Source organism: Rhea americana, unplaced genomic scaffold (assembly GCF_003343005.1).
Source record: "Rhea americana isolate MKP2758 unplaced genomic scaffold, rheAme1 scaffold_2, whole genome shotgun sequence".
NCBI classification, from domain to species: Eukaryota; Metazoa; Chordata; class Aves; order Rheiformes; family Rheidae; genus Rhea; species Rhea americana.
The window spans coordinates 1,461,242-1,475,734 of NW_028186149.1; the positions used below are offsets into that span (position 1 = coordinate 1,461,242).

The 14,493-nt window shown below is 34.2% G+C and overlaps 1 protein-coding gene across 3 annotated transcripts in view; it reads left to right on the forward strand.

Moving 5' to 3' along the window:
* Positions 1-14,493, forward strand: part of VPS13C (vacuolar protein sorting 13 homolog C) — a 100,342-nt gene that overhangs the window by 39,900 nt on the left and 45,949 nt on the right. For all 3 annotated transcript variants that reach the window (XM_085303282.1, XM_085303280.1, XM_085303281.1), the window contains 16 exons: positions 440-543; positions 1,513-1,680; positions 2,482-2,786; positions 2,972-3,119; positions 3,913-4,018; positions 4,427-4,554; positions 6,386-6,542; positions 7,321-7,400; positions 8,081-8,140; positions 9,283-9,442; positions 10,470-10,583; positions 11,129-11,232; positions 11,692-11,859; positions 12,303-12,607; positions 12,971-13,115; positions 14,100-14,256. In XM_085303282.1, coding sequence (XP_085159408.1) covers positions 440-543; positions 1,513-1,680; positions 2,482-2,786; positions 2,972-3,119; positions 3,913-4,018; positions 4,427-4,554; positions 6,386-6,542; positions 7,321-7,400; positions 8,081-8,140; positions 9,283-9,442; positions 10,470-10,583; positions 11,129-11,232; positions 11,692-11,859; positions 12,303-12,607; positions 12,971-13,115; positions 14,100-14,256 — 2,409 coding nt within the window. The remainder of the gene's footprint in view (positions 1-439; positions 544-1,512; positions 1,681-2,481; positions 2,787-2,971; positions 3,120-3,912; positions 4,019-4,426; positions 4,555-6,385; positions 6,543-7,320; positions 7,401-8,080; positions 8,141-9,282; positions 9,443-10,469; positions 10,584-11,128; positions 11,233-11,691; positions 11,860-12,302; positions 12,608-12,970; positions 13,116-14,099; positions 14,257-14,493) is intronic.

Here is a 14,493-nt window from a genome sequence, read left to right on the forward strand (position 1 = left end):
GTTAGAAAAAAAATGTTTTATTCTGAAGTTGTTTAATTACCTTCATATTTTGAAGGAGATGAATATGATTGAGTGACTTTTCATTTTGTAGTAAGTTTTAGATTTTTTTTTTTCACATCTGAGTTATTTAGGATTATTTTAGAGCTGTTACCTTTTGGCTCTGAACTCCTGGGGAGTTTGCTTAGTTCTGTTGTCTGCCACCTCCACCTCGCAGGGGGCTATCAATAATTCAGTGGAGAGAGGAAATTTAACTTACAAATTTGACCGTGACCACCATTCTGATTGCTGCCAAAGCTCTTTTTAGTATGAATATACGTTTAATATAGCTTATGAAATCTTGCTTGTACACATCTATCTAAAACTTGTATAATTTGCTTGCACAAAAATAAGTGCTATTTCTATTACGCAGTACTACCATTTCTCTCTCTGTTCTGTGCAGGTCTTGATTCATCTCTTTTACTTCAGCCAAGTTGCACTGTACTTTTTGCCCGGCTCAGGGACATAATTGTCACAGATGTTGATTCAAGGACCCTTCATAAAAAGGTACTCAGCTATAAGATTTTTAATTTTTACCTGTTGGTTGATTTTTGTGTCTATGAAAGTGAAATATAACGAACATCATCTTATTCCACTATTCAAAAATACTTGATTTGGCACAGTATTTTACGGGGCAGTTTTACTGGTGAAGTAAGGGGAAATAACTTCTGCTTGCTTGCTGTGCTCCTCGTTATGTAGCCCAGTAAGTATGTGGATTCCCTGCTGTTAGTTGAGTGTGCATTGCTGGCTTATGCTCAACTTCACATTGCCTGTTCCCTTTGGTTCTTTTTAGCAAGACTGCTATTCAGCCAGGTGTTCCCAGCCTGCATCAATGTGTAGGGTTGAACTGTTACTTCTCTGTACCCCTAAACTCTGATGTTATCAAAACATGTTGTTTTTCTCATTTAATTGGAGCAAAAAGGAAGAAAATACAGGGAGGTAGCAGTTAATGGAGTTGATCAATAGTAGGTAAGGTCTAATTTGCATGGAGAACATGAAATATTTTTATGCTCCTTGAATTTGTAAATGTTCCAATCAGTAGACAATAAAAAAAAATTGAAGTTCCTTCTTAATATACCTTTTTTCATGGAGCTCCTTGAATTTCAGAAAAATAACTTTTTCATAATAAAGATTATATTTCTGGACTTGTACTGAGTACGGAAAATATTTCATCTCCCTTGAATTTTCAAGTAAGTGATGAATTGCTGTGGTGATGTTTTGCAGTCAGAGGTGATCACTGAAGAGACTATTTTTCTCCTTTTTTAAAATTCGAATGAATACTTCTTTCCAAATAAAATACATGCTGAAGCATGATTTCTGTGTTAGAAGATTCTATCTAATTTTTACATCTGATATATTAATATATTTAGGGTTTGTGTGGTTGTTTTGTTTTTATGTTAAGAACTCTTTTTATAAACTACTGATGGCAAGATGGTTGTGGTACATTAGTTTGATACTTCGTTTCTCTCTTTCTAGGCCATATCTATAGTAGGAGATGAAGTTTTTAGTTTCAATTTGGCATTGTATCCATATGCTACTGAGGGAGAAGCCTATGCTGATATGTCAAAAGTGGATGGTACTGTATTTTTGAAAGTAGGCTGTATTCAAATAGTGTATCTTCACAAATTTATCATGTCTCTTCTGGTAAGACTTTTTTGTATATTTTTTGCTGCTTTCTTGAATTAGTCTTTCTTGTTTGCGTGCTTAATACAAGTGACCAACTGAAATTTGCRAAAGAAGGAGGATAGACTTAATTTTCTCTGTACTATTTGTAAACTCTGATAAAGTAAGCTTTCTGAGTGATTTAAATCTTAAAAACTAACACTGCACAAGAAGGTGTAGTTTTTCTCCCTCTTGTCCTGAAATAAGGAAAAGCTTGCTGTTATGTGTATATTTTTGTTTTTGTATTCCCACTTCCCAAAGATTACAAATAAAAAGATCATTACAATAAATTATGTTCATTGCAAACATCTGAGCTAACTTCAGAGGCAGATCTTCCTGTGAGGTTAGATGCTTAGAAGGCAAAGGAAAGCTAATCACTGTAAATGTCTCTACCTTTGTCAGATGTTCTAATGTTATTTTTTCTTACAAAGCACTTGTGTGCTCCCTGTCATTCAGTAATGGCTTCAGTAGAAATTACTATTCACTGAAGGTAAGGAGGGATTAAAATAACATGTGTCCCTAGAATCTAATGAGATAAAGGAATCTTGAGCCAATAAACAAAGAAGAGATGGGTTTAAAATCAAGAGAATCTGGTTAGTATGTTTTTTGGACGAACATCTGTCATGACAGATGGCATTCAATATTTGTTTCCAGAAAAAAATAACACAGCAGGAAGCCCAGTTTGATACTGATTCTGGTGATTGTTATAAAATGAGAGGACAATTAAAAATAAAAAGCTATTTACAGCCATATCTTTCCTTTCTCTTCAACTGTTTTTTACAGACCTTTTTAAACAACTTTCAAACAGCTAAGGAGGCACTGAGTGCTGCTACAGTCCAAGCTGCAGAAAAGGCTGCTACAAGTGTAAAAGACCTGGCTCAAAGGAGTTACCGACTGTCAATGGACATTCACTTGAAAGCACCAGTTATTGTCATTCCTCAGTCCTCAGTTTCCCTTAATGCTATAGTGGTAGACCTTGGCTTGATCAGGGTTCAGAACCAGTTTAGCTTGGTGTCTGCAGAAGGCAATTCTCTCCCCCCAGTCATTGATAAAATGGATGTGCAGTTGACGCAGCTGAAACTATCTAGGTAAAGTGCATTTTACTACATAACACCTTAACTAACTGATAATATTAATACTAGGTAAGATTTCAATCTACTTGTTTAGAAATACTATTGGTTGCCAGTCAAATACTTCATAAATATAACTCCATGTAAAATACGAGTTGTAATATATATATTTTTTAACATTTCCCCAACATTTCTTTTTTTAGGGTCACTATGGAGACAGGTTTGTCACATCCTGACATTCAGATACTTCATCCTGTTAATTTGAGCCTGACTGTGAATCGAAATCTAGCTGCAGCTTGGTTTCACAAAAAACCTGTGGTGGAGATTGCAGGACATCTGGATACAATGAATGTAAGTCTTGCAAAAAAGAAGGTGATGAGAAGCTCCTTGTAATACTGAATTATAACATTAAATTTTATATTTTCTGGATGCAGAGGTGGAACAAGCTACTGGTCTGCTGATAGCTATAGATTGTTTGTCATGTTAAGAGGTCTGATTCACATATATAAATGTAGAGATTTGAAAGTGTTGTAAAAATGTCCAAAAATTCTGTGTATGTTCGTTATACCATGAAATGCCCAGAAAATTACAAGGAATATAAAGGAGTTTTGTTTATCTCCTGCCACAAAGCAGGGCCAGCTTGCAGCAATATTATCACTGTTGATTCCACAGCACATTTTCTGTGCTTATGTAAAAAGGGGTATCCTCTTTAGAGTAATTCAGATCTATACAAATATTTGCCTTGGTAACTTCAGCTTCATAACATCCTATCTCCCTTCAGTGAGTTCTAGGCAGTTGCCTTTTGTGACAGTTTATATACTTTGAAATAAAACAGGTACATCTCTATAAAACTGAAAATAAAATGCCATAATTTAGTATGTTATTTATAGTGAAGTCATAAAAGCAAAGATATTGTAACTTGAAGCTGCTATATATACTGATACCTTTTCAGTTTCAGAAGTCGTAACCTTCAGGTGCTCAAAAACTTCACTGTTCATGCTACATTATTCATGTGACAATGCTGCAGACAAAGTCACTGTGAATAAACAGTCCTTTTCTTGCTAGAAAAGACTGTTCTGCTATGCTAGCTAGTGAACAGTTTAAGAAACATCATCTTCTGAGAACTGCAATTTACTGTTTTTAGATTGTTGTAAGTCAAGAGGATTTGAATGTCTTTCTCAAAGTGTTGACGGAAAACCTTGGTGAAGCAGAAAAGCAGAGTCATGCAAAAACAGTGCTGCAAAAGGAAGGTCAGAAATGGCATTTGTTTGTCTTGATTGTTAAGTGTTAGCTTTCAGGCATAGCGAAAAACATAACTTTTTTTTTTTTTTTTAAATCTTGCAAAGCTGATGTTCCTAATCTCATGCTTCAGAAAAGTCAAAACATTGCGAGACAACTTGGTAACGTTAGTAACTGAAAACTCATGAAGGTAGAGAGAGGAAGCAAGTTAGTCAGATGGCAGTATCTATCTGTTGTCAGAACACGTTTCTACTTCCTTTGCCTACTCTCAAGTTCAGAGTTCAGTTTGTAGAAATTTTACTGGCATTTCTCAGGCAACTTTAAACCATCTAAATGAATAAAAGAATTGTATGTATTTCTTGTACTAGAAAAATTGTAGCAATGCATCTTGAAGCTAACTTATTTCTTGAATACTGCAGGTAAAACCAAAGAAATGGAGAAATCTGTTTTGACACAAGATAAGAGTGTTCCAGAAGTGTCTGAAAAGAGAAAAGGAATATTAAATGAAGATGTAATCAATATGTTGCTTACTTTTGAAATCAAAGAGGTATTTGTCCACCTGAAGAATCTATGCTTACTGAATTTAACATTCACATCTGTTTATCAGAACAAATGGGATATGAAGTCCATCTTAACCATCTTCAGAGATTCCTTTAAAGATGGAGTTACTCATCAGCAAGACAAAACAGATTTTTTCTTAGATGTTCTGCACTAACCTAGCTTTAGTCCTTCATAGCACTATATAACATTCTTCTCGGTAACAAAACAGATAAAACTAACCAAGAACTAGGTTCGCTTCCTCCCTCCTGCCTTAGAGGTGCCTAGAACTTCACTTTTATTTCTAGCAAAATATTGGGAAAATACACAAGCTATCAAGTAACAAAGATATTTATGCACAAGATGCTCCCTCTCAACACGCATGCRCTCGCTCTCTCTCCTTATGCAGGCAGTTTTCTTAATGTTACTGTGATTTTTCTGGTGCGTAATTTAAATTTCACTAAATCTCTGTAGATGTTTTTGTTAAGTAGTAAATCTGAGTTTCTTTTTCTTTGTACAAAAAACCCACCTCCAAACCCAAAACTGTTGCTGTGTGAGAGTTCTGCTGGGAGACTGGAAACTTCCCCCTATCCCTAGCTACTAGGAGAACGTACTGAGAGATGTGAAATCATGTAGTAAAACTTAGTTTAGGGGCGTTAGAAATACCGTACCTCATTTGAAGTACAGACCAGTTAAAAAAAAAAAAGTTGGTAACATCCAAGATTTTTGGCCTTTTCTGGGTAAGTTACAAGGTACAACTTTGCAGAATTGTAGTTACTGAAAAAGGTACTTTGTCAATGACTGGCACATAGTTGTTCAGCTTGTACCATCAGTATCCCTGGAGCTTCAGTTTCTTTTGGAACTGCTCTCTTGGCTATGAAGAATATCTTAATGGTAGGAGTGAGGCATATTATAGGCTAGCTTGCAGTGCCAATTTTTTTTCTTGTTTAATATATCTTACTAATAATTTTATGTATATTTACTATGAGGTTACACACCTCATGGAAATTCTTAATAAGCTAGACTCCACGTTGTTTGTGGGCTGCACATACTGGTTAATATGACAAAATACTAATTAGTTTACAAAGAATATGCCATATAATGATACAGACAATTGCAAAATTTCTTTGAATTTTTTGTGTGGTGAATTGTTGGTTTGACAACTGTATTTTTAGTTCCAAAAAATATAAGACAATCATTCCATGAAATGAAATGATTGAAGCAATATTTTTCAGAGTAATTATATATCTAGTTTTTCTACATTCATTTCACATTCGTTTAGAAACAATTTTTTTCCCCTTTTCAAAATTTTGGTGAGTGTAAGGCATGAAATTGTTTAAACAGAAGTGCGGAAGTGTAACATTGGAACGCTTTTTACCTGCTCTGTTAAAAGTTATTTGTATATTTGTTAGTTATCCAAAGACTAATTCACACTGATACTCATTCTCATAGCCCTTCCTTACAGGCAAATATGATTTCTAGTAACCATTTTCTGTATATTCATTCTCTGTATATAGCATTGTGTAGCATCCTATTCAGAAAATAAAGCTTTACTGCTAAATCAACGAAGTAAATTCTAATCAAATCACTAGACTTGAGATTTTTTGTTTTGTTGTTGTAGGAGTTGAGAAGTGACTGGTCTACTTCACTGCTTGACTAAGAGGAATAGAGAAAAAAAAATCTTTAGAAATTGTAGTTTTAGATCCTGTTTGCATAAAAAAGCAAAGTGTCAAGGCTTTTGAAGTATAATTGAGGAGATAATCCCTAATTATAACTACATGCCATGTTTTCTGGACAGCTTTACTAAACTTCCTGGACTTCTTTTCGTTTCCATATTCAAGGTTGTAATAACCTTGATGAAGCAGGTCCAGAAGGAGAGAGATCCATTACATATTCTAACTGTACTACAGCTTGGAACTGAAACCAGAATTAGAAACCATGATTTGACTGCAGCAGCATATCTGAAAAAGATTACCATGAGGTGCCTTGAAATAACTGGTAAGTATTCTATGTAACTCAATATACTGACCGCAAACGACTTTTATAGCAATATGGCAGTATAGTCAGAAATAATTAAAAAAAAAAAAAAGCAAGGGGTGAGGGGAGGAGAGGTAATGTCCAACATTAACGTAATGTCGCTGCCCTTCTAGATTCAATAAATCCATTTTACGTGATACCAGGTTTTACTTCAGTTGCTGGAGTTAACTTGAACTAATTTACTTGAGTGAGTTGCCTACTTTGAGTAGGAGTGACTATTCTGGGAAATATTCTGCCTGTTCAAAGTATTTTGAGCAGTTACTAAATTACTGCAACTTTGAGTTCTGCGTATATGCTTTATTACTAGTTCTGGCAGCACTGGAAAATCAGCAGATACATCCTTGATAGGTCAGGTAATAATTCAAAGTGGAGTTGAAGTGAAGGTAACTGATAGAGAACTAATAACTGATACATAACTAATATATAGCCATGTACTAAAATAGAGAAATAGTTTATCAAATTTTTATGTAAAGCTAACAACCAGAATGTAAATAACTTCTTAGTCTTGGATATTCTTTCATGACTAAGGTAATTTTTGTTTTGACTTGCTTAAATGAAAAGGTGAATACAGCATTTCACAAGAGAATTCTTCACTGGCAACTTCTAAATGAAAAAAAGCTGTTTGCCTTCACTATTTCAGCAAGAATAGTATACAATGGAGAATGAACATGAAATCAAGTTGTGAATGGAAAGACTTTATAATAATAGAAGTATCAGTAACTTCTTTCTTTATTTGCAGACTTAAAAGGAGATCCACTTTGTGTTATAAATTCTTCGAGCGAGACTGGTGAACATCTTCTAAAAATGGAATACCTAAAGGTTTTGATACCTTTCAAGATTTTATGGAGAACAAAATAAGGCTTCTGTACTTAGCCTATGTTTAAGGGTGTTTTTTTGTTGCTGTTTTGTTGTTTTGTTTGTTTTCTGCTTGTTTTTTAAAGCCTGTAGGATTTAGGTGTATAGTTTGGCAAGGTCTTCTCCCAAATATCTGTTTGCCTATATAATGCAAATGGTAAGTGGCCCTTTACCAGTGGTAAAAGCAATATCTGAGAAAGGGTATGTTAATAGATAAATATTTAAAGGGGGAAAAAAAAAAGGTTATCTTTCATAAAGAATGAATGAATGAATACTTGGGAATTTGAAAGATCCCAGGACCAGTGGGCTATGCTTTTTTCCTGCTTTTTTTTTTTTTCATCTATGATGACTTAAAAGTTATCTTATTCTGAAAAAGTGCTAGGTGCAAATTGATCTAGTTTAAAGGGATTTGCCAGTAAGAGAAATTTAAAAAATGTCCTGTAGAATTTTTGCAAAATATGCTGTAAAATATTATTCAGCAAAACATGGTCAATACTGATTCTGTTTGACTTAATCATATACTTTAGACAACTTTGTCTTCAGGGTTCATCACTTTAACATTGCAAAGAAAAACAGAGGAAAGATTAATTCTAATTTTTAAGGTAAAGACTAACTGTGTGCTTGGGCTTTTTTTCCTTTGTTAGGCTGATGCTGATGGACCAGATTTTGATACTACATATAGAAGCACCAAGCAAACTATTAATGTAAGTACAGGAATATATTTCATGATCTTTTTAAGTTTCTCAAATAGTAACAACTGTATCAAATGTTTGTTGCTCATTTAATGCTTGTTTAAGAGGGGGGAAAAAAAAAAAAAAACCCACACACCTGACTTCCTAATCTGTGAAGCTTACTGTTTTATATTTATCCATTTCAGAGAGTTTTTTTTTTAAAAAAAAAAGAAATGTGTTTTTTACAGAAATACTTAGCAGTGATGCATTGATTTTAAAAGGAAGCTGTAGATTTTTTGGTGCTTAAAATTTGTAAGGACGTACTTACAATTGAAGCCTGTAGGATATGTTTTATTTCTGAGTAATAAACTTGTCAGCCTGTCAAATGAGGGTTTTGTGTTGCAAAACTTTGAAGTTCCGGGGAGTGAAACTGGTGTGAGATGATGCATCAGACTAGCGTACTCAGAGGTGATGTGTTTCATCAGTGTTCTTTCTACTTCTCCAAAAGTCAGCTATTTGTGTGTAATTTTCCATTGCATCTTGGTGTCTTCTGAAGCAAGCAGGTTGTAATTCTGAGAGCCATGGGAATTGTTGATTTTTAAAATGGATCTTTTAAGGCAATAGTGAGTGTGGTGGGTAGAGCTTGCTTCTTGACAAACACTCTGCTACATATGGAAATTAAAATGGTTGAACTACTTTACTGATAGTGAAGAAAGCTGACATTCTTTGATGTATCTGCACCTACGAAGAGTAGTGTCAGCATAGAAAGACTGGTAGCTGATAATAGTTTTCAGTGAACTGAATGAGCTACAACAGTTAATATTTATGTACTTCTTGTTCTGCCTGGAAATTTTGTATTTGATATCTTGTTATATAGTGCTACTAAAGTATCTCTCCACATGGTCCTGAAGATACCAGCTGAAGTGCTTCATTGTGTCCATGGTGAAAAAGAGCAGAATTAAGTTACTGAAAAAGCTTACTTGTGTTACACAGCAGTTTCTAGATTGACGTAGTTCCTCTATATCTGTTTTAAACTTCCATTACATAGCTCCCTCTTCTGTTGCAGGGTTCTGTTCCACTTTTACATCAGTTTCATGATAGCAACTTTTTTTTTTCCCCCACAAAGGTCTGGTAATAAATAACAGCGTTGTCTTATCTCCTTGCCCTTGTTTTAGGTTTTCTTCTCGTGTTTGGATATAGTACTTCACACAGAGGCTTTACTTTCCATTGTGAATTTTCTCACATTCAGTGTTCCATCAGGTGGCCTTCCCAGTACTGATAAGCCATCAGATCACAAGCCTCAAGTAGAATGGAAAGAAAGTACTCTCAGACCAGGTAACATGGTGTCAGAAATAGTACACTTCAGCAGATGAACAGCAGAGCTTTTTGAAGAAAGGATACTCCTTCAGGTGACTGCTTTGCAGTCTATTTGGTGAAATAGAATACACCCACAATTTTATGTGGATAGAGGATAAACTATTTTTTTTTTTTAAATGTTACCTCTAGTGTTTGAGAGGTCAGATATTTTGTTTGGTAACTATGTTGCTTAATCCCACAAATTCCCTTTACTCTGTCTTTTTCCCTAAATAATAGACCAACTTTTATAACAAATGTTGAATAAATAGTATTGCAGTAGACACTGCCAAAGCCTTTCCAAAGCATCAGTGTCACAACTTTATTGCCATTTAGTCTGAAGGACTGTAAGAGTGCTCACACTAATTAAAATAACCAGTTCTTGAGATGTGAGAGAGCAAAAGGAAATGAACTCTCCCCTCAATATTGTGTCTGTTTCAGCAGTGGAGATCTGTAACCCTGAAGTAATATGAGCTTTTTTTATGGAAGGTCCTTAAAGAGGTTTGTTTAGGTTTCTGTGGTTGACTTTTGGGGTTTCTGTTGCTGTTGGTGAAACTCAAGGTTTCTAATCCTACCTGAGTTTGTAGTGGCTTGTTGTTTTGTTTTATTTTGCATTCTGCAGCCACTTTGCATTTTGTATTTTTTTTTTCTGCTTCTCCCCTCCTCTCCCCCCCCTACTCCCAAATAGGCCCAAATTAGATGCTTATGTGGATAGCATTTCAAATAATGAAATATACAGTGTATTCAGGGTACTGTTGCCTGCAAACTGAAAATTAGGTATTAATGAAAATCAGGTATTAATGTTAGTTGATGACTGTTCTTGTGCCAGAAAAATAGGACTGTATTGTTAAAAGCTTAGTTAATTTCATATCAAATAACTAACTTTAAGGAATAACTGCAAATTGGTCTTGAACAGTTTGTATGTACAAAACATAAGTAATGTGAATTTGGTTTTAAAAATTTAAGTTACAATGTTTTTCAACATGTATGTCACTTTTTTCCCATTCAGTGTCTAGTAATGAAACTCATGATATCTATGAACTGAAACTCACTGCAAAGTTAAATGCATTTAGTATCTCTGTTTGTGATCAGACCTATAGAATTGCAGACATTAGAATACAAGGTAAGGGGTTTTTAATTTAAATATTTTGACTAGTTGATAATAGTGAGGAACACATGCTATTCCTCTTTCCTTCCCACCCCTGATTTTTGTGTACAAAGTATACTTTTTTTCTGTAACATCTATTTGAATGAATTTTAATCTTACAACATGATTAATTTTAAGTTAATAATTTTAATAGTCAAAGTACCTATGAGGAAAGAATTTTTTTTAAAGAGGGAGGGGCATTTAATTTCTGAATAGATAAAAATTGAAATGGAAGCACTTGTCTCGTAAGTAACACAGGCTTGTATTTTTGAACAGTTATGTTCTACATACTGTCAGAAATTTTCACCTTAGCCTTAGAGTCAGTTTAAGTTAGCAAATAATTCGTATGCATTAGGATATTTCTTAGACTTAGCATTTGTTAAACTGTGTGGTTCTCAGTTCCAACCAATTACTGTTCTTTGTATTCAGTTTTAAATAATGCTTCTTTCTTAAAAATGCTTACCTACTAAACTGGTCCTTAATAAATTGTTACCTATTTTYTTTCTATTATCCCCAATCAGGAATGGATGCATCTGTAGCTGTGAAAACTGAAAGGATAGAAGTATTCTCCAGACTTGAGGACATTGTAATAACAAATGTTGATCCAAAGACAATTCATAAAAAGGTGATATGCTATGTAGATTATTTTGAAAAACAGACGAACAACAATTCTTAAAATTGTTTAATGAATGCACTGTAGTTTATTTGCTGTGTTCTGTAATACTAAATATGATGTAATACATCAAATATTGAGCAAAATTTCAGTGGTTAATATTTCCTCTACCTCAGAGATGCAAAATACACTTCCATTCAATAGTCTGTTGTTCTTAATCAGATTTGCAGCAGTTTCTTTTTATTCTGATGAGTAGTGTTAATATAAAATGGACTACAGATAACCAGCTGAGATAAGGCATACCATGAATTATCTGATTCAGGTTCCTTTTGTGCCTAGCATATATGTAACCCAAATATTATTGACAAAATGCAGTTGATCTATTGTGGAAATATTTCTTATTTGATAACTTGAGCAATAATTTGTCACAGTATTGCCTAGTGATGTTAATCCATTGACTTATCCTTTTAGGCTGTCTCCATAATGGGAGATGAAGTATTTAGATTTCAAATGTCACTTTATCCAGATGCTACAGCAGGGGAAGCCTATGCAGATATGTCAAAAGTGGATGGTAAAATGTCTCTGAAAGTTGGCTGCATTCAAATAGTTTATCTACATAAATTCTTTATGTCTCTTTTGGTAAGACATCAGTTTTAATTCTCTTGTTGGACAATTATGAGGTTAAAAAAAAAAAGCTTCATATGCTGTTAGTGACAACTTCATTGTGATGAGCTGTTCTACAAACATGTGGAAGTATTTTGCTGAAGAAATATCTCTTCAAAGTTGCACTGCATTATAGAAGAATGAAGAAAAAGTAAGCAGGATGAGAAAAGCAAGCAGTGAATCACGTGGTAGCTTTAATGTCTTAAAAACTAAATAAGTAAATCATGTTTCAGCTAGTACATGACTCTTTCTAGTTAGAAGCTTTTGTGATTGAGTTCAAAGTTTGATGTTTCTGCCACAGCTAAACTGTTTTTTTTTTTTTTTAATTTACCTTTTGTCTAAAGCTTGCTTTTTGTGAGTTTTGGTCTATTTTATATAGGCTGTTGCAGAACTCTTACCTTTTTACTGCTTTCCAATAGAACTTCTTAAACAATTTCCAAGCTGCACAAGAGGCTCTGAGTGCAGTCACAGTCCAGGCAGCAGAAATGGCTGCTTCCAGCATGAAAGACTTCGCTAAAAAGAGCTTCCGTCTCTTAATGGATATCAACTTGAAAGCTCCAGTTATAGTTGTTCCTGAATCTTTGACTTCCTATAATGCTATGGTAGCTGATCTTGGCTTAATCACCGTTCAGAATGAATTTAAATTGGTGTCTTCTGATGAATCTTCTCTTCCTCCAGTCATTGACAACATGGATGTGCAGCTGACTGATTTGAAATTATCAAGGTATATATGGAATTTTCTTCTATATTGAGAAATATTCATAAAACAGCTATSTTTCATATGCAGCATTTTATTATTGAAGTATTATAGAAGATGAAAAGTGTACAATAAAAGCTGAGAAGTGCATTTAGATAGACACAGACATGTCCACAGTCTCTAAAACTTCTGAAAAAAAAATTATAGGAAAGTAACTGAGTTGCTCTTAAATATGTGTAAGTGCATACCTGGGGCATAAGTGCATGTACACACACATTACCCACTTAAAGTGGATATGTAAATAATTCTGCTAGATTGTTAAAAGTGTGTTTTTCAGGATTCTGCAGCTATTAAATCTCTTTATGCTACTACTGCTCTTGCCTTTTGTAGGTGCATCATATCTGCAGATTCTCAACCAGATACTAAAATTCTGCATCCTGTGAGTCTGGCTTTACAGGTCCAGAGAAATTTATCAGCTGCTTGGTATCATAAAACACCAGCAATTGGTATCAAAGGAGACCTAAAACCAATGCAGGTAATACTGTGACAAGTTAGAGCTGAACTAAAAGTTGCATTTATGCTTGGAGTAGTATTTAGTCTTGTAGACTAGTTGCGATTTGGATTCTTTACAGAATGCTAAATGACTTCTAGCCTAACTGCTCAGTTTATAACTGTATTACAGTTTTGATATCAGGTAGAGAGTAGTTTTGGTGCAGTTGCGTCTAAATAGAATAAAACTTACTTTAGTCTGTTGGAGCTATCATTTGAATCAACAATCAGTGAAATCTCTCAAGTTTATCTGCTCAGTTATCTAGTCATTAAGATTTAAATGGAGAGAATTGGATTGAGAAGCTTTTTAATTGTTTTTCCATCCTATTTCTTTGTGCATCTTTACTGTGGCCAAACCTAGCGCTTATGAAGCACAGACAAATAAGTACCTGAAGGAGTACCAGGATAAAACCTGAAAGCAGAGAATGTTTATAACAGTATGTGTTCTGGGCTTTTTAAGTGAATGCACTCTGTCATTTCTAATTTGTTTCTGTGTTTTGTTTTGGGTTTTTTTTTTTTTGACCAGGTTATGTTATAATTGGATGCAGATTCCATAACTGTTTAAAGGTGTACTGAATAACAGTTGCTTTATAGTATACTGCATAAATCTTGGCTTTAATGTTATCTCATTATCTTTCTCTAATACTGAGGTGTCAAATAGTATCTGTGATCATAAATTACTCATTTAAGTAGGCAAAGAGCTTTTGCAAGATCAGGAAGTGCTTAACATCTGTAATTTTAGTTCTCGTTATAGCTCCTGTTTGTAACAACTAATAAGAAAAATGGACAAATAACTTTAATAAAAGTTTAGGATGTTTTGGCCATGGTTGTTTTGACTGACAGACTTGTTTGTGGTGGAATCACCACATTGTTTCTTCTCAGCCTTTGGGTACTGTTGATAAAGGTAAGGTTCTGCACTGGAAAGAAATACCATTGCCAAAAATGAAGCTATGGGCTTGTCACTTTACAGATTGCACTCAGTGAAGATGATCTAAATGTTGTCATGAAAATTTTACTTGAAAACCTTGGAGGGGCTTCTTCCCAGCCAAATACTGTGCAACAGAACATCGAAGATATGCAAATAATAAAAAAAGGAGAAATTCCAAATGAATCTGACTTCTGTGAGGGTATGTTCAATTCAAAACCTGAATAGATTACTTCCAAATTCAGATATCATATTTACCCAATATAAATACCCATATATTGGGTACCCATTATACCCATTATAAAATAACCCGTATTTATGTTACATATCAGTGTGTCTAAATAACTTAGCTTTAGTGTATCTATGGAAAGTTACAGATATGAATGTATGCATGTACTAAAAACATGGCCATGTGAGTTGTTGATGATCAAAATCAAAG